The sequence below is a fragment of the Lissotriton vulgaris genome, chromosome 5, assembly GCF_964263255.1.
Source record: "Lissotriton vulgaris chromosome 5, aLisVul1.2, whole genome shotgun sequence".
Taxonomy (NCBI): Eukaryota; Metazoa; Chordata; class Amphibia; order Caudata; family Salamandridae; genus Lissotriton; species Lissotriton vulgaris.
This window is the reverse complement of record NC_141693.1, coordinates 1,991,446,893-1,991,470,839: the sequence shown is the minus strand read 5'-3', so window position 1 is coordinate 1,991,470,839 and position 23,947 is coordinate 1,991,446,893. Positions and strand designations below refer to the sequence as shown.

The following is a 23,947-nucleotide window of genomic DNA, read 5'->3' as shown; positions in this document are numbered from 1 at the left end:
CGGTAAAACAACTTGGCTGGTGACACCTGAGGCTTCGAGGCGCGACCCCACTGTTGACATAATGGTCCCTGCTTGAGCCATCCTTTCCTCATCCGCTGCTGCTTTAGCCCACTTTAGGCGCCTACCACAGTTTGAGGGTACAAGTTCATGGGAGGTTTTCCACTTGTGGGCAAACTTGGCTCGGTTCCCAGCCTGTCAAGGCGGAGTGAGGGTTAACGAGAGAGGATTGTGATCACTATCACAGGACGCTACAACCTCCATGTCATGGTGGAATGACCACAGATTGTAGTTCAGCATGATGTAGTCTATTCTGGAGGTATGTCCCATCCTGTTGTAGGTATGCGCACCCATAGAATCCGATTTGGATCGTCCATTAGTTGGTCTCAGGTCGTGTTCCATGCAGAGTGCATTGATGTCTATCGCACTCTGCGTCCATTTGAGGATCGGATCTAGGGTCAGGGTGGGGATACCTCTCCTTGTATCCTCATCCCAAGTGTCCAGAATGTCCTCCCTAGCCAATGGTTCGAAGCAGCAGTTGAAGTCGCCTGCAAGAAGAACATAAGAATCGATACTGCAGGCGGCTAGATCACTGTTTAATCCTGTAGAGGGTAAAGATGATACTAGTGACCAATCATCTTCCACAGTATCTTTGGGGCGTGGAGGATAAAAAAAGGACAATGGCCCTAGGTATAACAAGAGAACCTTCACCGATGGGCCAAGAGCAAATGTGGTGTGCCGTATGTGGGTCCTCAAAGGTCACCACTATGCAGTCCCCGGTACTGGTTTTCCTTGTTGGACCCACCCAGGGAATTCTACGTACCATCAGAACTCTGCTTCTTCGACCATTGGGAATTGGTCTATTCACATTAAGCCAATGCATTATCTTATTCTTCAGAGACCAGTGGTTCTCGTGTTGACCATTTCCGATCTGGGGGACGCCCGTCAACACAACTACATAATCATTGGCCTCTGGAGGGAGATCGATATAGCCCCCTCTAAAATTGTTCTTAACAGGAGGGCCCTGAGTTGGTTGTTGAGCCACGTCTCTGGGAGGGGGTCTAAATGGGACGGCTGCATTGGGATTAACTGATGGTTGAGGAATGGGGCGCTTGGGAGCCTTAGGTTTAGGGGCGGTGGTAATGTGATCCACACCCACGGTTCGCGGTTTAGGAACCGGCCGTACAAGAGCTGGTACTGGAGGGTGAGGTTGCAGGGCTTGTGATATTGGGACTTGAGGTGATGGGACAACTACAGGAAGGCCTTGGTTTTCTAGACTTCTCAGGCCGAGAGTGGCCAGGGCAATAATGCTCTTTTCCATCTCAAGCAAGTTATTCTCAATGCGTGAGAGTCTAAGATCGAGGGGGGGAAAGAAGTTTCTTAAGAGTTTCCCAAACTAAACCTATGAATTCCCCATCATTCCTTTCCAGACCCTCTACATGTAAGCCCGCGTCCTCTGTCATGATGGGAGAAGAAGCAGTAACTGCCCCTTCTTTGGCTCCCTCTCGTTGTGGCTGTTCCCTAGAAACACACCCTCCTATAGCATTGGATGCCGGAACGTTGATCAATTTCAACTGTTGTGCTACCGCAATTTTAGCCTTCTTACGAGAGTAAGCAGACCGAGAATTACGTTTCCTTTTAGGTTGTTTGTCCTTGGTTGTAATACACCTAGGTGAAAGCATTACAGGGGTGGGGGAATTGAAACTAGCATCCTGTTTAAGAGAAACGTTAGGTGGGTTCACTTCGTCTTTCTGGGTCGGTGGTTCTAAAGCAGGGGAAAGAGGGGGAAGAATCGGGGTGTGGTGAACATCAACCTGTGTGACTACACAATGGGGGATGCCTGGACGCTCCGGGGTAACCGCAGTGGCTATGTGGCCCAGGGAGGATTTTTTAGAAAGTTCGATTACCTGGGACAATCTTCTAGCAGCTGCCAATTCCAGGGAGACACGAGTCTGAAGCTTAGAAATTTCTTGGTCTATGGCTAAGTTAGTACAGGTAATAAAATCATCCATGGGACCATTGATTGGCAGGCCACCCGTGGCGGCCTTACTCCGTGTTAACCTGGTGCACATAACTTAATTACAACAACCAGGGCAACCCCCTAGCTTAACAACGGAGATAAGGTAGTAGAGTGGTTTGCCGATGTGGAGTCAGACAAAGGAATATCAGGCAAAGGACGAAAGAGGGAGGCCCAGTCCAGTCCTCTCCGACCTCGAACGGCCTCAAACGGCCCGCTCTTAGCCCGGTCTTCGCCCGAGCTGCGTCCCGCGCTGCGGGAGTTAGAGGCTATATTATAGGGCCGTGATGGGCAGGGGGCGGGCCAGCAGGGAGAGCGGACCGGATGCTGGTATCCCTGGCCTCGCAGGGACTCCTGGTTGATAGAGTCCCCGCACGCTCGCAGCCCCGCCGAGCCTCTCGCCCTGACTGCCTTGCTGATCCTCCTCCTTGTAGTGTAGTAGCGATACCCCACACACTCCTGGGCGAAGCGGCACCCGCGGAGCGGGTGCGGCAAGAAGTGGAGTGAGTCGCCTTGTGCAGGTACGCCTGTAAAATCGCCTGTGCTGCGCCGCCTCCGTAGGTTCAAAAGATCGGTATCCCAGTGAGGAAAGGTGAGGGAAGCCTTAACAAGCTTCAGCTGGGCAGGGGGCGGGCCAGCAGGGAGAGCGGACAGGATGCTGGTATCCCTGGTCTCGCAGGGACTCCTGGTTGATGGAGTCCCCGTACGCTCGCAGCCCCGCCGAGCCTCTCGCCCGGACTGCCTTGCTGATCCTCCTCCTTGTAGTGTAGTAGCGATACCCCACACACTCCTGGGCGAAGCGGCACCCGTGGAGCGGGTGCGGCAAGAAGTGGAGTGAGTCGCCTTGTGCAGGTACGCCTGTAAGATCGCCTGTGCTGCGCCGCCTCCGTAGGTTCAAAAGATCGGTATCCCAGTGAGGAAAGGTGAGGGAAGCCTTAACAAGTGTCAAGAATTCCTGTCATGCGAGGGGAGGAAAACGGTAACCAGCGAAAACGGACTACATCTCCCAGGATGCTTAGCGGTTGAGAGGTTATGTAAACAGGAGAGCTGTTACATAACTCAAGGAAAACACGCCCTTATGTAAACAGGAGAGCTGTTACATAACTCAAGGAAAACACGCCCTTATGTAAACAGGAGAGCTGTTACATAACTCAAGGAAAACACGCCCTATAAAGGCATCACATTGATTTATATATCCCTGCCTTAAGGAACTGTGACGCTATTAGCAGGGGGCCTCTTTTTCTTTACATTATATGTAACATGAGTGTTGCCATGTGTGTGAGGGGTATCATTGTAATTATGAGAGGTACTGCTGGCTGTGCCGTTGGTCCTGCATACTGTGCCTTGTTTTATGCAGAAAAGATGTTATTGTGTCCATTAAGTATGCTTCTTTATGCAGAAAGGATGCTATGGTATGCACCAGGTATGCAGATTTATACAGAAAAGATGCTATGGTATGAACCAGGTATGCTGCTTTATGCAGAAAGGATGCTATTGTTTGCACTGGGTATGATGCTTTATGCAAAATGTATGCCAAGTATACGGCTTTATGCAGAAAGGATGCTGTGATATGCACTGGGTACTCTGCATTATGTACAAAAGATGCTGTGGGATGCACCAGGTATGTTGATTTATGCAGAAATTATGCTATGGTTTGCACCAAGTATGCTGCTTTATGCCGAAAGGATACTGTGGTATGCACTAGGTATGATGCAGCACGAATGAGAGATGCTATTGAATGCACAAGTGGGCGAAATGCACGTATGAGGGTAATGCTACTATATGTCTGATTAATTTCAAAGTGAGTTCAGTTGGTGAGGGTCTTCCAGATGTCTGCACCAGGACATAAAAAGGCCCAGGCGAACAATTCAGGCCCTAAATGAGATCAAAGAGAATGGTTTTCTAGTATCAGAAATATGGTATCTCTTTCCCAGCCCCGAGACCAGCCTGACTACGTCCTTCTAAGGCCAATGCACACCACAAAGTTGGGAGCCAGTAAAGCTGTCTTGAGATATTGACAATAACCTAACACCAAGTTAACAGCTGTGCCCACCACTGAAGTTTTGTACAGCAGACAGCAGGGACTGTACAGGTCTAAATCTTGTCCATTCGTGGAAGCAGCTGCCCACCGCTTGCCCCCTCATGCGTGCTCGGGTCATGTCGCTGGCGCAAGTTTCGCCTAAACTGTTTTTACTTTTGGGTAAATGACAGCCTTTTTGATTGAGCATCTCTGGGTTCAAGAGCAATGAGAAGCTGTTCCTTCTTTTGGTCTCAAATGAAATGTTCTCCAAGCCGAAGCTCTTACTCGCCCGCATCACAATGTCCCTCTGCGCTCTTTGTAGGTCTGCCCTGGGCATGTTGTCAGAATAGGACCATTCTCCCACTGGGGTGTTCGTACAAATGTTGAACAATGACACAATATAAACATTATTTAATACCACTCTGTGGTGCCCCAGTGGGGGGGCACCACAAGATTGGGCCTGGGCGGAGTTCGCTGAGTTCTGCCTGTCCACAAAGTGACCAAAACACTCCACTGCACAACACAGGGTTCCGCAAGCGGCGGAGTGTGTTACGTCACGCCGTTCGCCCTGATTTTATCGCCGGGTGTTTGTCCTGCGCTGTAAAATCAGTGTGAACGGCGCCATGCACAGCGCAAGATGGCGCAGCTTCTTTCTGCCACTTGAACAGATGTTCTACTCGAGCGGCAGCTTCCTCAGCTGAACGGAAGGTTTATCAACGAGAGCAGTAGCAGCCATCCGAGACCGCCCGTGTTGGAAAATCTCGCCGGGCGATTGTCTGGAGTAAGATTTTCTCCACTCCGAGGAGAGCTGAAGGGGGTCCTTTTCTGCAGCCATGGATGTGAAGCTTCTGTGGAACCTGTTGGCATTGTGCATTTACAAAGTCTCTCACTACAGCCAACAAATGTCAGACAAGCCTGTGTCTCACCTCAGCCAACGTCAGCATGGTGTTGTTGCACTCCCACAGCAAGGCGTTGAGTTTCCCTTTGAAGTCACTGGTGGAGAAAAGAAGAACACAGTTGTCATTTTAGTATGGTATATTAATGCTTCAGAGCCCAAATTAACAAAACTTTTTCAGTGAATGTTAGTGTTTTACTTGAAATGAAATGATGAAATGAATGAAACTTATATAGCGCATGACTTACCCTGGGGCATCTCAGCGCTTGCTTAGGGAACCCGTCCTGGTATTCCCCTGTGAGATAACCCTGGCAGGGTATCCACAAGGTGAAAGCCAGGCATCCCACCGCGAGGGGCCGTTGTGGAGATTAAGCAAGCTATTGCCCAGAGTCGCAGAGTGTGAACCCGTGAGTCGAGGAGGCACCGGAGCGAGAATTAACGAGTCCGTGGAATTTTGAGCCCAACACCCGCCGAGGCGGGGAATTGAACCCTGGTCCAGGGCCGAACTCAAGCTCCAGGTCTGCCGCCTCTAACCCCTGAGCCACACTTCTCCACTTCAGGCTTTAATGTGGCTTTAATGTGACTTACTCATGAATTTCCAGTTGTAAGACGCACTTACTCGCAGGAAAAAAAATGTGACTGGCGTGAGATATTTCTCAACAAAGGAGGTTCTCCAGAGAGGTGTTAGTGGCTTAGAACTCTAAACTTGGAGTGACAAGAAGGCATCATGGAAAGAAGAGATGGTGAGGGAACTCCGTGGGAAGAAGTGCCTGCAGCAGAGATCAGATCACATGTCTAAATGTTGACTTGGATGGTTCAGTCTTTTATTTTTCTGAAGTAGAGTACCACCGAGTTGGGTGATAATAAAACCTATTATTTAATTACCAAGACACAATTTAACTTGAGGGTGAGCTATGAAAATACCCAATGTTATTAAAAGAAAGGGTACACATAACCCCTCACAATATCTAAACATGAAAAGACCTAGGCACAAAGGTTTCATTTGGTAGATGCATAACACCCAGCATAAACCAGTTGATGCCCCACTACACCAAACCTGAGGGTCCCTCTGCTCATTTAAAGGTGGGGGAGTTGGTAAGTTTCTGAGGATGGAGCCTCAGCCGGTTTACCTATTGGGATCCTTGAGGCAGCAGCTGAACCACTAAAGAGGAGGTGATGGTCAAACAACAGAAACCCCGCTCTCTTCTGGACAGGCCTTCTAATGGTCATTTTTATATGAGAATTCAGTTGACCAGGGCAAAAATATCCTTAGTCGCTCGGAAAAGACTCGCTGCACATCAGGGACTTCTATTTTCGTATTTCAGAAGCAAACCTACCACCTTGGGACTCTGTTGCTGAAATACATAATAATTTGCACAGAATGCAAAACATGTGGGTGAAAATGTCCACCCCGCCTAGCGACATGTTGGCTAACATTCACTCAGGCACTTTCCTCTCTCAAGGACAAAGGACTTTCCACATATTTCTGTTTCACCCTATGTTTGTGGTGGTGTGCAGGGAATATTCAGCAAGAAGGGCTGTGTCTGCAAAGTACACACATGGTATAAAATGACAATTTTACAACTATCTGGTCTGACTGTGTCTTAAACCTGTGCTCGAAGGTGACTAACGAAATTTTCCATTGATGAATAATCTCTCTCTGGAGTACAAATGGCCTTTTACTGATAGTGTCCAGTCTTATCACATTTGAATTCCGACCCTAAACGCACTTTGCCTGTTTAGATCGGGTTAGACTCCTCGGGCCCGATTCACAGAACTAACTTAAGACAACATCCTAAGCTTACTACTTTTGGTATTCACAGAATTTAGGATTTTGTCTTAAGTTTGTCTTAAACCAAACTTAAGACAGACTTAAGAAAGACTTAAGACAAACTTAAGACAGACTTAAGACAGATTTAAGACAGACTTAAGTTAGGATTTTGTCTTAAGTTTGTCTTAAGACAAACTTAAGACAGACTTAAGAAAGACTTAAGACAAACTTAAGACAGACTTAAGACAGATTTGAGACAGACTTAAGTTAGGATTTTGTCGTCTTAAGTCTGTCTTAAGTCAAAATTAAGACAAAATCCTAACTTCTATGAATACCAAAAGTAGTATGTTTAGGATTTTGTCTTAAGTTAGTTCTGTGAATCGGCCCTCTCGTTCGGTCTCCTCTGGAGGTATAAAGGGCCAAAGGAACAGATCCTAATGCTATTCCATGAGGGTGCTGCAAGTGCCAGGTGGAGAATAAGCTGTCTTGCAGTCTTCAAATAAGTAAAAGGTGGAGATCTAGTCCATATTTTTATCTTGATCAGCATGTCAATGGTCAATTGTTTCTCCTCCTTTTATCTAATTTGAGAGGAAAGCTAAGAAACAGCTCACATTTTGTTTCTTTGCATTCTAGAGGAAAGGCTAAACAGTAGTTCCAACTGTATCGGTCTCAGAAGGATATAAGTGAGAGAGATTGACTTCATTGTATTTCTAAGAAAGGGTGAAAAGATAATAACAATCTCAATTTTCCATTTTTAAAGAGATGAAAGACTGAGATTTAGCTCTCATTTTATGATCATCATAAGGCCGAAGCTCTGAGAATTGACCCTTCTTGAAAGGCCGTAAACAACTCTTGTTATGAGCTCTTGAGAAGGATGAAGGCCTGAGAAAGGGTCCTCCTTTTATTTTTATGGAAATCAAAGGAGGATTATAGGGTGACTAAGTGGCTCTCATTTTCCTTCTTGACCTAGACATTAGCTTGTTCAAACAGCAACTCAAGATGAGCATGTGTCCCTTTGAGTATCTGCAGGGTACTCCAAGGCTCCACCCTACCACCACTCACCTAGAGTCTGGTTCTGGAACCACCTGGGACCCTTCCTGGTGAGCAGGAACCTCGAGGACCATCAGAACTGGACTACAACATGCAAGAAGATCTTATCTGAGACAGAAATCGAAGGTCTACAGAGACCTTCCTCCACACTTCACGCCTTGAAGCAGAAGATAAAATCCCTGAAAACAGATTTCAACCTGATTTCCAATTGCAGAATAGAGCCTCAAGTACAAGAATGACTCACAGTGATGAGATTCATTCCTCTGTCAATCAGCGCCAGGCCTTTCAGATTCCACATTGAAAGTAGCATCAGCTTCAAGACAGAAATCACCAGAAAGGCTCAGACAGACTGGTGGCAACTCTCCATTCTTCGCTGAGTCAAGATTAACCTAGCCAAAGTCGACTTTGGAATCGCCATTCAAGCCTTGAACCCAAACTACCTCTCGGGCATCCTAGACACCAACATGGCACCTTTGAAGAGGACCTTCCATGAAGCTTCACAACGCCTCAAGGGACTTAGAAAGTTTGATGTCATAACCCCAGCTTCTTGAACACCTCTGCCTCCCTTGGTCAGCCCACATCATATAAAAAATCTGCTGCGTCATCTTCAAACAAGCACTGGCAAAGCCAATAAGTCTAGCCTTTGGAACCTATGGGCTTTGTCAATGGTTTTTACCCATACTACAAAACTTCCCTTTGCTGTACAACATGGCTAATAAAAGCAAACTCAAAAAATAAGGCGCTATGACGTGGAGGCTGCATCATTGTGTGCTCACTACGTTTGGGCGAACCTACAAAATGACATGAGCACTTTTTATTTACTTACCAAGTTTGATCACAAAATGTGGGGGCGAACAAGACAGAGGGAGTGCGCGGAAGAAGCATCACCAAGGACGCGGTGGGTTAACGCCTCAGAAAGGATGCGGGAGGGGAAGGCATCGCAAAGGACAAGAGTGGGGGAAACAACACAGAGGGCACAGGCGAGGGGAAATAACAGAAGGATTGGGTAGAGGAAAGCAACAAAGAGAGAGTGGTTGGGGGACGCAATACGGAAAGCATGGGTGGGTCAAACAACAAGGAAGAGGGGAGGGATCAAAGCAAGATGGAGAGTGGAGGTGAAGCAAAAGAGGTTGGGGAAGAAGCACGAGCAAGAGAGATCAACATGAAATGGGTGAGTGAGAAGCACAGGGGCGAGAAAGCAGTACAGCGAGGCGAAGTAAATGAGAGTGAGCGCAACATGGAGGCACATAGAAGAGGAACACACAGGAAACAGAGAGTAACATGGAATTTTGCCGGAGGAGAGAAGTACTAGAGAACAAATGCACTCTCATGGAGTGCTTAATTCAAAAGAAAATAGGGCTTGAAAAATCTAGCAGTGGAATGAGAAAAGTAATAAGTCCATGCTCCAGGGAAGGGACGAACAAGAAGAGAAAGGAATGTCTGACATAATATCGACAGACAGAATATCGAACAACAAAAATATCGGAACAAAAATATCGACATCAAAAATATCGGAATCATATCTTCATAAAGGTAAGTACAAAAATATCGAAAAAATAATATCGTAGTACAAAAATATCGGAATTAAAAATATCGTTTTTTTAAATGTATTAATAATAATGTTAAAATAATATTAAAATACATATAATTTTACAAATATTAAAAAAAATATTAAAACAAAATTAAAACTAATACATATACATTAAAAATAAATAAAACACTTATTAATTTATTGTAATTTTATTTTTTTAATGTTATTTAATTGATTTAATGTAATTTTTTATTGTTTTTACCCTGTACGCCTGTACCCCAAAAACCAAAAACTAACCCTGAACCCTAAAAATATCCCTGTACCCCAAAAACCCAAAACTGACCCAGAACCCTAAAAATACCCCTTTACCCAAAAACTGAATACTGACCCTGAACCCTAAAAATACCCCTTTACCCAAAAACTGAAAACTGACCCTGAGCCCTAAAAATACCCCTTTTCCCAAGAACTGAAAACTGACCCTTATCCCTAAAAATACCCCTTTACCCAAAAACTGAAAACTGACCCTGAACCCTAAAAATACCCCTTTACCCAAAATCTGAAAACTGACCCTGAACCCTAAAAATACCCCTTTACCCAAGAACTGAAAACTGACCCTGAACCCTAAACATACCCCTTTACCCAAAAACTGAAAACTGACCCTGAACCCTAAAAATACCCCTTTACCCAAAAACTGAAAACTGACCCAGAACCCTAAAAATACCCCTTAACCCAAGAACTGAAAACTGACCCTGAACCCTAAAAATACCCCTTTACCTAAAAACTGAAAACTGACCCTGAACCCTAAAAATACTCCTTTACCCAAAATTAATTAATATTATTTAATTACCAATTAATTATTAATTAACAATAACAATAAAGTAAATATATTAGCACATTAGCTGTAATTAATTTAATTTAATAATTAATATTATTTTTCCCAATTAATTAATTAAGAATAACAAAAAATTATATATTAAAAAAATTACTATAATTAATGTAATTAACTAATTAATATTAATTAATTACCAACTAATTAATAAATAAAAATATGTACAAAATTATATTAATTAATTAACTATTTAATATAAATTAATTACCAATTAATTATTAATTAAAATATGTACAAACTTATAATAATTAATTAATTATTATTAAATTACTTCCCACCCTATTCCCCTATAAACCCATAACCCGCTACAGAACATATTTATCAATTAATCAATTAATTTAAATTAATTAAAAATTAATTCTCAATTAATTAATTAATAATTCCTACTAATTAATAATTAATTTAACATAATTAAATTACTTCCCACCCTATTCCCCTATAAACCCACAACCCGCTACAGTAGTAAAAGACAATATTTAATTAAATTACATTAAAAATAAATAATAAAACATAATAAATACAATATAATATACACAAAATTTATTTAAAAATTGATATTAGTAACATCGAAGTTATTTATTTCGATATTATTAACATCGATATTTAAAACTTCGATATTACTGATATCATACTAATATCGATATTAAGACTGTCGATATTACTTACCTTCGATATTTTGTCCCATCGATATTTAAACTTCGATATTATTGTATATCGATATTTAAAACTCGATATTTTGTCTGTGTACCAAGAGAAAGCCCCCACAAGCTAACAAATGAAAAGCAAGCACATGAGAGTGATAGTTAAGCCAGACAACGGTCAGCAATGGATGGGCTTTAAGCCCAGTGTGAGCTGCTAATGGGTATTTTCACCAACAGACACATTTCGCTGTCTGGTAGGCGAGACCAAACTAGTGAACACCAGTATGAAACCCTACATGGCAGACAAGACCAAGAACTACAGAAGACCATAAGACCCACTAACGTTAATTGCAGCTCCCCTTTACGTCGTCCTCACTTAGAGTTCTGAGGTGTGACAGAACTGACAGTATACATCCATACCATGATTATATATAATATTATTCTTTTTCCCTGTTTCCAAACCTAGCCGTTTCTACATGCCGACAGTTCTATGCTCATGACCAGCGGGGGTATCACAGTCAGTACTGCTGTTGAGCAACATGCGCACTATCAAGTAGGGGGCAGCGGAGAAGAGGCGGTAAAGACAGCAGGAGCATGGGGCAGCAGAGCCTGCCTCAGGGGGTGGGAGCACCATGGCAGTGTGACTAGGGTGTGAAAGGATAGCACCGCCACCAGGTTGCATGAGGGTTCGGGTTTCACACTTACTCTGGGTGCTCTGGTTCTGGCTTCTCTCCAAACACCTGTAAACTGCGGTCAAATCGGGTCAGCTTGACATGCCTTCGGCTGCTGAGAAAGACAAAAAGGTTAAATGAGTTTTAAACTGACATTCAGTGTGAAGCCAGTCCTCACCTACCTTACTCTGCACCTGCGCAGCCTCTCGGATGCAGAGATGGTCAGTATCACCCAAAGTTACTTACGTATTAGGCTTTGTAGGAGAGAAAGCCCTAAACTTTCAGTAGATCATAACCAGACCGAGTGTTATTACCATTTTTCTCCCCCTGTGAAGTCTAATCCCCAGAGACCCACCGTTTACCAATTATGATGAACACCAGGGGATTCCTAGAGTGATTGCTGGAGACCAGGTAGAGTGGGGGCAAAGATCCCTCTGGTTTCCCAGATGAGAAGAGCCACCAGACTCCTTGAGGGGGCACAAGCACAGAGCTGTCTACATAGTGTTAAGGGTACAACCTGCCAGCTGGGCCCAGGAATTGACACCCACTGGTCTCTCGTGTAAAAATCAGTAGTTACCTACCCTGAGTGTGGAAGCTCCATAGTCAATGACATCCCTTTTTGTGGGACATGCTAGTGTATTTCAGGCAAAACGTCTCTTTGAGTACAGGCCATTAGGTTCAGATATACCCAACATGGGAAAGACCATTCTAATACAAATGTGCAAGGGGCTTGTTGAATGGCTCGCCAGCACTCCTGGAGTTTGTCTACTTGGCATCAGTCTTTGTCATTTAAAGCATCTTCAACATAACTATAGCATCAATGACTTAGCCACCTTAAATCTGTCATACCGGTTGCACTTAACTTGGCAATGGCACCACCATTTTATTGGCGGATGAGTGCTGGCATGAGTGATGCATGTTATGCAAAACTTTCAAGCATGCTGCAAGCAGCGGTGCTCATGGGGGTGAAAAGCCAACATGATTGATATTTTTGGCTGTCTTTTTCTACCCACCAGTGGACAGGAGGGCCAACTTCCTTGCTTATTTAAGGGGCCATAACACCCTGGTTACACCACTGGTTTACTGTCAGCCCAAGAAGGGAACACAGTTTAAACCTGACCTATATGTTCCTGCAATTCATGATTATGAACTAAGTACACAACAGAATGTCAATAAAATACTGTATAGATTGGGTTTTGCACACCATAAAGAGATTCTGTCCCTGCTTTGAAGCCTGGCATCGCCTCTGCAAATTCTTTACTTTTTGAAGAAAGCCTAAGGACTTTGGCTAATCAAAAAAAGAATACCTTAAACATGCTGAACTGTAAAAGAATGGCGTGAAGACCAATGTTCCCTCTAATATTTATAGGATCTCATTCAATTCACCAGGCTAAGAATCACAAGTTTTAGGATCTCATTCAAGTCACCAGGCTAAGAATCACAAGTTCTAGGATATCATTCAAGTCACCAGGCTAAGAATCACAAGTTCTAGGATATCATTCAAGTCCGCAGGCTAAGAATCACAAGTTCTAGGATCTCATTCAATTCACCAGGCTAAGAATCACAAGTTTTAGGATCTCATTCAAGTCACCAGGCTAAGAATCACAAGTTCTAGGATATCATTCAAGTCACCAGGCTAAGAATCACAAGTTCTAGGATATCATTCAAGTCCGCAGGCTAAGAATCACAAGTTCTAGGATCTAACTCAAATCACCAGGCTAAGCATCACAAGTTCTAGGATCTCATTCAATTCACCAGGCTAAGAATCACAAGTTCTAGGATATCATTCAAGTCCGCAGGCTAAGAATCAGAAGTTCTAGAATCTAATTCAAATCACCAGGCTAAGCATCACAAGTTCTAGGATCTCATTCAATTCACCAGGCTAAGAATCACAAGTTCTAGGATCTCATTCAATTTACCAGGCTAAGAATCCGACGTTCTAGGATCACATTCAATTCACCAGGCTAAGAATCAGAGGTTCTAGGATCTCATTCAATTCACCAGGCTAAGATTCACAAGTTCTAGGGTCTCATTCAAGTCCGCAGGCTAAGCATCACAAGTTCTAGGATATCATTCAAGTCCGCAGGCTAAGAATCAGAAGTTCTAGGATCTAATTCAAATCACCAGGCTAAGCATCACAAGTTCTAGGATCTCATTCAATTCACCAGGCTAAGAATCACAAGTTCTAGGATATCATTCAAGTCCGCAGGCTAAGAATCAGAAGTTCTAGGATCTAATTCAAATCACCAGGCTAAGCATCACAAGTTCTAGGATCTCATTCAATTCACCAGGCTAAGAATCACAAGTTCTACGATCTCATTCAATTTACCAGGCTAAGAATCCGACGTTCTAGGATCACATTCAATTCACCAGGCTAAGAATCAGAGGTTCTAGGATCTCATTCAATTCACCAGGCTAAGAATCACAAGTTTTAGGATCTCATTCAAGTCACCAGGCTAAGAATCACAAGTTCTAGGATATCATTCAAGTCACCAGGCTAAGAATCACAAGTTCTAGGATATCATTCAAGTCCGCAGGCAAAGAATCAGAAGTTCTAGGATCTAATTCAAATCACCAGGCTAAGCATCACAAGTTCTAGGATCTCATTCAATTCACCAGGCTAAGAATCACAAGTTCTAGGATATCATTCAAGTCTGCAGGCTAAGAATCAGAAGTTCTAGGATCTAATTCAAATCACCAGGCTAAGCATCACAAGTTCTAGGATCTCATTCAATTCACCAGGCTAAGAATCACAAGTTCTAGGATATCATTCAAGTCCGCAGGCTAAGAATCAGAAGTTCTAGGATCTAATTCAAATCACCAGGCTAAGCATCACAAGTTCTAGGATCTCATTCAATTCACCAGGCTAAGAATCACAAGTTCTAGGATATCATTCAAGTCCGCAGGCTAAGAATCACAAGTTCTAGGATCTCATTCAATTCACCAGGCTAAGAATCACAAGTTTTAGGATCTCATTCAAGTCACCAGGCTAAGAATCACAAGTTCTAGGATATCATTCAAGTCACCAGGCTAAGAATCACAAGTTCTAGGATATCATTCAAGTCCGCAGGCTAAGAATCACAAGTTCTAGGATCTAATTCAAATCACCAGGCTAAGCATCACAAGTTCTAGGATCTCATTCAATTCACCAGGCTAAGAATCACAAGTTCTAGGATATCATTCAAGTCCGCAGGCTAAGAATCAGAAGTTCTAGGATCTAATTCAAATCACCAGGCTAAGCATCACAAGTTCTAGGATCTCATTCAATTCACCAGGCTAAGAATCACAAGTTCTAGGATCTCATTCAATTTACCAGGCTAAGAATCCGACGTTCTAGGATCACATTCAATTCACCAGGCTAAGAATCAGAGGTTCTAGGATCTCATTCAATTCACCAGGCTAAGATTCACAAGTTCTAGGGCCTCATTCAAGTCCACAGGCTAAGAATCACAAGTTCTAGGATATCATTCAAGTCCGCAGGCTAAGAATCAGAAGTTCTAGGATCTAATTCAAATCACCAGGCTAAGCATCACAAGTTCTAGGATCTCATTCAATTCACCAGGCTAAGAATCACAAGTTCTACGATCTCATTCAATTTACCAGGCTAAGAATCCGACGTTCTAGGATCACATTCAATTCACCAGGCTAAGAATCAGAGGTTCTAGGATCTCATTCAATTCACCAGGCTAAGATTCACAGGTTCTAGGATCTCATTCAAGTCACCAGGCTAAGAATCACAAGTTCTAGGATCTCATTCAAGTCACCAGGCTAAGAATCACAAGTTCTAGGATCTCATTCAATTCACCAAGCTAAGAATCAGAATTTCTAGGATCTCATTCAATTCACCAGGCTAAGAATCACAAGTTCTAGGATCTCATTCAAGTCACCAGGCTAAGAATCACAAGTTCTAGGATCTCGTTAAAGTCACCAGGCTAAGAATCACAAGTTCTAGGATCTCATTCAAGTCACCAGGCTAAGAATCACAAGTTCTAGGATCTCATTCAATTCACCAGGCTAAGAATCACAAGTTCTAGGATCTCATTCAATTTACCAGGCTAAGAATCCGATGTTCTAGGATCACATTCAATTCACCAGGCTAAGAATCACAAGTTCTAGGATCTCATTCAATTCACCAGGCTAAGATTCACAAGTTCTAGGATCTCATTCAAGTCACCAGGCTAAGAATCACAAGTTCTAGGATCTCATTCAAGTCACCAGGCTAAGAATCACAAGTTCTAGGATCTCATTCAATTCACCAAGCTAAGATTCAGAATTTCTAGGATCTCATTCAATTCACCAGGCTAAGATTCAAAAGTTCTAGGATCTCATTCAAGTCACCAGGCTAAGAATCACAAGTTCTAGGATCTCATTCAAGTCACCAGGCTAAGAATCACAAGTTCTAGGATCTCATTCAAGTCACCAGGCTAAGAATCACAAGTTCTAGGATCTCATTCAATTCACCAGGCTAAGAATCACAAGTTCTAGGATCTCATTCAAGTCACCAGACTAACTATCACACGTTCTAGGATCACATTCAATTCACCAGGCTAAGAATCAGAGGTTCTAGGATCTCATTCAATTCACCAGGCTAAGATTCACAAGTTCTAGGATCTCATTCAAGTCACCAGGCTAAGAATCACAAGTTCTAGGATCTCATTCAAGTCACCAGGCTAAGAATCACAAGTTCTAGGATCTCCTTCAATTCACCAAGCTAAGAATCAGAATTTCTAGGATCTCATTCAATTCACCAGGCTAAGAATCACAAGTTCTAGGATCTCATTCAAGTCACCAGGCTAAGAATCACAAGTTCTAGGATCTCATTCAAGTCACCAGGCTAAGAATTACAAGTTCTAGGATCTCATTCAAGTCCCCAGGCTAAGAATCACAAGTTCTAGGATCTCATTCAATTCACCAGGCTAAGAATCACAAGTTCTAGGATCTCATTCAATTTACCAGGCTAAGAATCCGATGTTCTAGGATCACATTCAATTCACCAGGCTAAGAAACACAAGTTCTAGGATCTCATTCAATTCACCAGGCTAAGATTCACAAGTTCTAGGATCTCATTCAAGTCACCAGGCTAAGAATCACAAGTTCTAGGATCTCATTCAAGTCACCAGGCTAAGAATCACAAGTTCTAGGATCTCATTCAATTCACCAAGCTAAGAATCAGAATTTCTAGGATCTCATTCAATTCACCAGGCTAAGAATCACAAGTTCTAGGATCTCATTCAAGTCACCAGGCTAAGAATCACAAGTTCTAGGATCTCATTCAAGTCACCAGGCTAAGAATCACAAGTTCTAGGATCTCATTCAAGTCACCAGGCTAAGAATCACAAGTTCTAGGATCTAATTCAAATCACCAGGCTAAGCATCACAAGTTCTAGGATCTCATTCAATTCACCAGGCTAAGAATCACAAGTTCTAGGATATCATTCAAGTCCGCAGGCTAAGAATCAGAAGTTCTAGGATCTAATTCAAATCACCAGGCTAAGCATCACAAGTTCTAGGATCTCATTCAATTCACCAGGCTAAGAATCACAAGTTCTACGATCTCATTCAATTTACCAGGCTAAGAATCCGACGTTCTAGGATCACATTCAATTCACCAGGCTAAGAATCAGAGGTTCTAGGATCTCATTCAATTCACCAGGCTAAGATTCACAGGTTCTAGGATCTCATTCAAGTCACCAGGCTAAGAATCACAAGTTCTAGGATCTCATTCAAGTCACCAGGCTAAGAATCACAAGTTCTAGGATCTCATTCAATTCACCAAGCTAAGAATCAGAATTTCTAGGATCTCATTCAATTCACCAGGCTAAGAATCACAAGTTCTAGGATCTCATTCAAGTCACCAGGCTAAGAATCACAAGTTCTAGGATCTCGTTAAAGTCACCAGGCTAAGAATCACAAGTTCTAGGATCTCATTCAAGTCACCAGGCTAAGAATCACAAGTTCTAGGATCTCATTCAATTCACCAGGCTAAGAATCACAAGTTCTAGGATCCCATTCAATTTACCAGGCTAAGAATCCGACGTTCTAGGATCACATTCAATTCACCAGGCTAAGAATCACAAGTTCTAGGATCTCATTCAATTCACCAGGCTAAGATTCACAAGTTCTAGGATCTCATTCAAGTCACCAGGCTAAGAATCACAAGTTCTAGGATCTCATTCAAGTCACCAGGCTAAGAATCACAAGTTCTAGGATCTCATTCAATTCACCAAGCTAAGAATCAGAATTTCTAGGATCTCATTCAATTCACCAGGCTAAGAATCAAAAGTTCTAGGATCTCATTCAAGTCACCAGGCTAAGAATCCCAAGTTCTAGGATCTCATTCAAGTCACCAGGCTAAGAATCACAAGTTCTAGGATCTCATTCAAGTCACCAGGCTAAGAATCACAAGTTCTAGGATCTCATTCAATTCACCAGGCTAAGAATCACAAGTTCTAGGATCTCATTCAAGTCACCAGACTAACTATCACACGTTCTAGGATCACATTCAATTCACCAGGCTAAGAATCAGAGGTTCTAGGATCTCATTCAATTCACCAGGCTAAGATTCACAAGTTCTAGGATCTCATTCAAGTCACCAGGCTAAGAATCACAAGTTCTAGGATCTCATTCAAGTCACCAGGCTAAGAATCACAAGTTCTAGGATCTCCTTCAATTCACCAAGCTAAGAATCAGAATTTCTAGGATCTCATTCAATTCACCAGGCTAAGAATCACAAGTTCTAGGATCTCATTCAAGTCACCAGGCTAAGAATCACAAGTTCTAGGATCTCATTCAAGTCACCAGGCTAAGAATTACAAGTTCTAGGATCTCATTCAAGTCCCCAGGCTAAGAATCACAAGTTCTAGGATCTCATTCAATTCACCAGGCTAAGAATCACAAGTTCTAGGATCTCATTCAATTTACCAGGCTAAGAATCCGATGTTCTAGGATCACATTCAATTCACCAGGCTAAGAATCACAAGTTCTAGGATCTCATTCAATTCACCAGGCTAAGATTCACAAGTTCTAGGATCTCATTCAAGTCACCAGGCTAAGAATCACAAGTTCTAGGATCTCATTCAAGTCACCAGGCTAAGAATCACAAGTTCTAGGATCTCATTCAATTCACCAAGCTAAGAATCAGAATTTCTAGGATCTCATTCAATTCACCAGGCTAAGAATCACAAGTTCTAGGATCTCATTCAAGTCACCAGGCTAAGAATCACAAGTTCTAGGATCTCATTCAATTCACCAGGCTAAGAATCACAAGTTCTAGGATCTCATTCAAGTCACCAGGCTAAGAATCACAAGTTCTAGGATCTCATTCAATTCACCAGGCTAAGAATCACAAGTTCTAGGATCTCATTCAAGTCACCAGGCTAAGAATCACAAGTTCTAGGATCTCATTCAAGTCACCAGGCTAAGAATCACAAGTTCTAGGATCTCATTCAAGTCACCAGGCTAAGAATCACAAGTTCTAGGATCTCATTCAATTCATCAGGCTAAGAATCACAAGTTCTAGGATCTCATTCAAGTCACCAGACTAACTATCATAAGTTCTAGGATCTCATTCAAGTCACCAGGCTAAGAATCAGAAGTTCTAGGATCTCATTCAATTCACCAGGCTAAGAATCACAAGTTCTAGGATCTCATTCAAGTCACCAGGCTAAGAATCAGAAGTTCTAGGATCTCATTCAATTCACCAGGCTAAGAATCACAAGTTCTAGGATCTCATTCAAGTCACCAGGCTAAGAATCACATGTTCTAGGATCTCGTTAAAGTCACCAGGCTAAGAATCACAAGTTCTAGGATCTCATTCAAGTCACCAGGCTAAGAATCACAAGTTCTAGGATCTCATTCAATTCACCAGGCTAAGAATCACAAGTTCTAGGATCTCATTCAAGTCACCAGACTAACTATCACACGTTCTAGGATCACATTCAATTCACCAGGCTAAGAATCAGAGGTTCTAGGATCTCATTCAATTCACCAGGCTAAGATTCACAAGTTCTAGGATCTCATTCAAGTCACCAGGCTAAGAATCACAAGTTCTAGGATCTCATTCAAGTCACCAGGCTAAGAATCACAAGTTCTAGGATCTCATTCAATTCACCAAGCTAAGAATCAGAATTTCTAGGATCTCATTCAATTCACCAGGCTAAGAATCACAAGTTCTAGGATCTCATTCAAGTCACCAGGCTAAGAATCACAAGTTCTAGGATCTCATTAAAGTCACCAGGCTAAGAATCACAAGTTCTAGGATCTCATTCAAGTCCCCAGGCTAAGAATCACAAGTTCTAGGATCTCATTCAATTTACCAGGCTAAGAATCACAAGTTCTAGGATCTCATTCAATTTACCAGGCTAAGAATCCGATGTTCTAGGATCACATTCAATTTACCAGGCTAAGAATCACAAGTTCTAGGATCTCATTCAATTCACCAGGCTAAGATTCACAAGTTCTAGGATCTCATTCAAGTCACCAGGCTAAGAATCACAAGTTCTAGGATCTCATTCAAGTCACCAGGCTAAGAATCACAAGTTCTAGGATCTCATTCAATTCACCAAGCTAAGAATCAGAATTTCTAGGATCTCATTCAATTCACCAGGCTAAGATTCAAAAGTTCTAGGATCTCATTCAAGTCACCAGGCTAAGAATCACAAGTTCTAGGATATCATTCAAGTCCGCAGGCTAAGAATCACAAGTTCTAGGATCTCATTCAAGTCACCAGGCTAAGAATCACAAGTTCTAGGATCTCATTCAATTCACCAGGCTAAGAATCACAAGTTCTAGGATCTCATTCAAGTCACCAGACTAACTATCACACGTTCTAGGATCACATTCAATTCACCAGGCTAAGAATCAGAGGTTCTAGGATCTCATTCAATTCACCAGGCTAAGATTCACAGGTTCTAGGATCTCATTCAAGTCACCAGGCTAAGAATCACAAGTTCTAGGATCTCATTCAAGTCACCAGGCTAAGAATCACAAGTTCTAGGATCTCATTCAATTCACCAAGCTAAGAATCAGAATTTCTAGGATCTCATTCAATTCACCAGGCTAAGAATCACAAGTTCTAGGATCTCATTCAAGTCACCAGGCTAAGAATCACAAGTTCTAGGATCTCGTTAAAGTCACCAGGCTAAGAATCACAAGTTCTAGGATCTCATTCAAGTCACCAGGCTAAGAATCACAAGTTCTAGGATCTCATTCAATTCACCAGGCTAAGAATCACAAGTTCTAGGATCCCATTCAATTTACCAGGCTAAGAATCCGACGTTCTAGGATCACATTCAATTCACCAGGCTAAGAATCACAAGTTCTAGGATCTCATTCAATTCACCAGGCTAAGATTCACAAGTTCTAGGATCTCATTCAAGTCACCAGGCTAAGAATCACAAGTTCTAGGATCTCATTCAAGTCACCAGGCTAAGAATCACAAGTTCTAGGATCTCATTCAATTCACCAAGCTAAGAATCAGAATTTCTAGGATCTCATTCAATTCACCAGGCTAAGAATCAAAAGTTCTAGGATCTCATTCAAGTCACCAGGCTAAGAATCCCAAGTTCTAGGATCTCATTCAAGTCACCAGGCTAAGAATCACAAGTTCTAGGATCTCATTCAAGTCACCAGGCTAAGAATCACAAGTTCTAGGATCTCATTCAATTCACCAGGCTAAGAATCACAAGTTCTAGGATCTCATTCAAGTCACCAGACTAACTATCACACGTTCTAGGATCACATTCAATTCACCAGGCTAAGAATCAGAGGTTCTAGGATCTCATTCAATTCACCAGGCTAAGATTCACAAGTTCTAGGATCTCATTCAAGTCACCAGGCTAAGAATCACAAGTTCTAGGATCTCATTCAAGTCACCAGGCTAAGAATCACAAGTTCTAGGATCTCCTTCAATTCACCAAGCTAAGAATCAGAATTTCTAGGATCTCATTCAATTCACCAGGCTAAGAATCACAAGTTCTAGGATCTCATTCAAGTCACCAGGCTAAGAATCACAAGTTCTAGGATCTCATTCAAGTCACCAGGCTAAGAATTACAAGTTCTAGGATCTCATTCAAGTCCCCAGGCTAAGAATCACAAGTTCTAGGATCTCATTCAATTCACCAGGCTAAGAATCACAAGTTCTAGGATCTCATTCAATTTACCAGGCTAAGAATCCGATGTTCTAGGATCACATTCAATTCACCAGGCTAAGAATCACAAGTTCTAGGATCTCATTCAATTCACCAGGCTAAGATTCACAAGTTCTAGGATCTCATTCAAGTCACCAGGCTAAGAATCACAAGTTCTAGGATCTCATTCAAGTCACCAGGCTAAGAATCACAAGTTCTAGGATCTCATTCAATTCACCAAGCTAAGAATCAGAATTTCTAGGATCTCATTCAATTCACCAGGCTAAGAATCACAAGTTCTAGGATCTCATTCAAGTCACCAGGCTAAGAATCACAAGTTCTAGGATCTCATTCAATTCACCAGGCTAAGAATCACAAGTTCTAGGATCTCATTCAAGTCACCAGGCTAAGAATCACAAGTTCTAGGATCTCATTCAATTCACCAGGCTAAGAATCACAAGTTCTAGGATCTCATTCAAGTCACCAGGCTAAGAATCACAAGTTCTAGGATCTCATTCAAGTCACCAGGCTAAGAATCACAAGTTCTAGGATCTCATTCAAGTCACCAGGCTAAGAATCACAAGTTCTAGGATCTCATTCAATTCATCAGGCTAAGAATCACAAGTTCTAGGATCTCATTCAAGTCACCAGACTAACTATCATAAGTTCTAGGATCTCATTCAAGTCACCAGGCTAAGAATCAGAAGTTCTAGGATCTCATTCAATTCACCAGGCTAAGAATCACAAGTTCTAGGATCTCATTCAAGTCACCAGGCTAAGAATCAGAAGTTCTAGGATCTCATTCAATTCACCAGGCTAAGAATCACAAGTTCTAGGATCTCATTCAAGTCACCAGGCTAAGAATCACATGTTCTAGGATCTCGTTAAAGTCACCAGGCTAAGAATCACAAGTGCTAGGATCTCATTCAAGTCACCAGGCTAAGAATCACAAGTTCTAGGATCTCATTCAATTCACCAGGCTAAGAATCACAAGTTCTAGGATCTCATTCAAGTCACCAGACTAACTATCACACGTTCTAGGATCACATTCAATTCACCAGGCTAAGAATCAGAGGTTCTAGGATCTCATTCAATTCACCAGGCTAAGATTCACAAGTTCTAGGATCTCATTCAAGTCACCAGGCTAAGAATCACAAGTTCTAGGATCTCATTCAAGTCACCAGGCTAAGAATCACAAGTTCTAGGATCTCATTCAATTCACCAAGCTAAGAATCAGAATTTCTAGGATCTCATTCAATTCACCAGGCTAAGAATCACAAGTTCTAGGATCTCATTCAAGTCACCAGGCTAAGAATCACAAGTTCTAGGATCTCATTAAAGTCACCAGGCTAAGAATCACAAGTTCTAGGATCTCATTCAAGTCCCCAGGCTAAGAATCACAAGTTCTAGGATCTCATTCAATTTACCAGGCTAAGAATCACAAGTTCTAGGATCTCATTCAATTTACCAGGCTAAGAATCCGATGTTCTAGGATCACATTCAATTTACCAGGCTAAGAATCACAAGTTCTAGGATCTCATTCAATTCACCAGGCTAAGATTCACAAGTTCTAGGATCTCATTCAAGTCACCAGGCTAAGAATCACAAGTTCTAGGATCTCATTCAAGTCACCAGGCTAAGAATCACAAGTTCTAGGATCTCATTCAATTCACCAAGCTAAGAATCAGAATATCTAGGATCTCATTCAATTCACCAGGCTAAGAATCACAAGTTCTAGGATCTCATTCAAGTCACCAGGCTAAGAATCACAAGTTCTAGGATCTCATTCAATTCACCAGGCTAAGAATCACAAGTTCTAGGATCTCATTCAAGTCACTAGGCTAAGAATCACAAGTTCTAGGATCTCATTCAATTCACCAGGCTAAGAATCACAAGTTCTAGGATCTCATTCAAGTCACCAGGCTAAGAATCACAAGTTCTAGGATCTCATTCAAGTCACCAGGCTAAGAATCACAAGTTCTAGGATCTCATTCAAGTCACCAGGCTAAGAATCACAAGTTCTAGGATCTCATTCAATTCACCAGGCTAAGAATCACAAGTTCTAGGATCTCATTCAAGTCACCAGACTAACTATCAGAAGTTCTAGGATCTCATTCAAGTCACCAGGCTAAGAATCAGAAGTTCTAGGATCTCATTCAATTCACCAGGCTAAGAATCACAAGTTCTAGGATCTCATTCAAGTCACCAGGCTAAGAATCAGAAGTTCTAGGATCTCATTCAAGTCACCAGGCTAAGAATCACAAGTTCTAGGATCTCATTCAAATCACCAGGCTAAGCATCACAAGTTCTAGGATCTCATTCAATTCACCAGGCTAAG

General features: G+C 42.2%; 1 protein-coding gene across 1 annotated transcript in view; it reads right to left on the bottom strand.

The window, feature by feature from the left end:
- Window positions 1-23,947, bottom strand: part of CCDC180 (coiled-coil domain containing 180) — a 618,906-nt gene that overhangs the window by 121,931 nt on the left and 473,028 nt on the right. The window contains exons 29-30 of the mRNA XM_086924739.1: window positions 11,517-11,597; window positions 4,961-5,027 (exon numbers count right to left, since the gene is read on the bottom strand). Coding sequence (XP_086780865.1) covers window positions 4,961-5,027; window positions 11,517-11,597 — 148 coding nt within the window. The remainder of the gene's footprint in view (window positions 1-4,960; window positions 5,028-11,516; window positions 11,598-23,947) is intronic.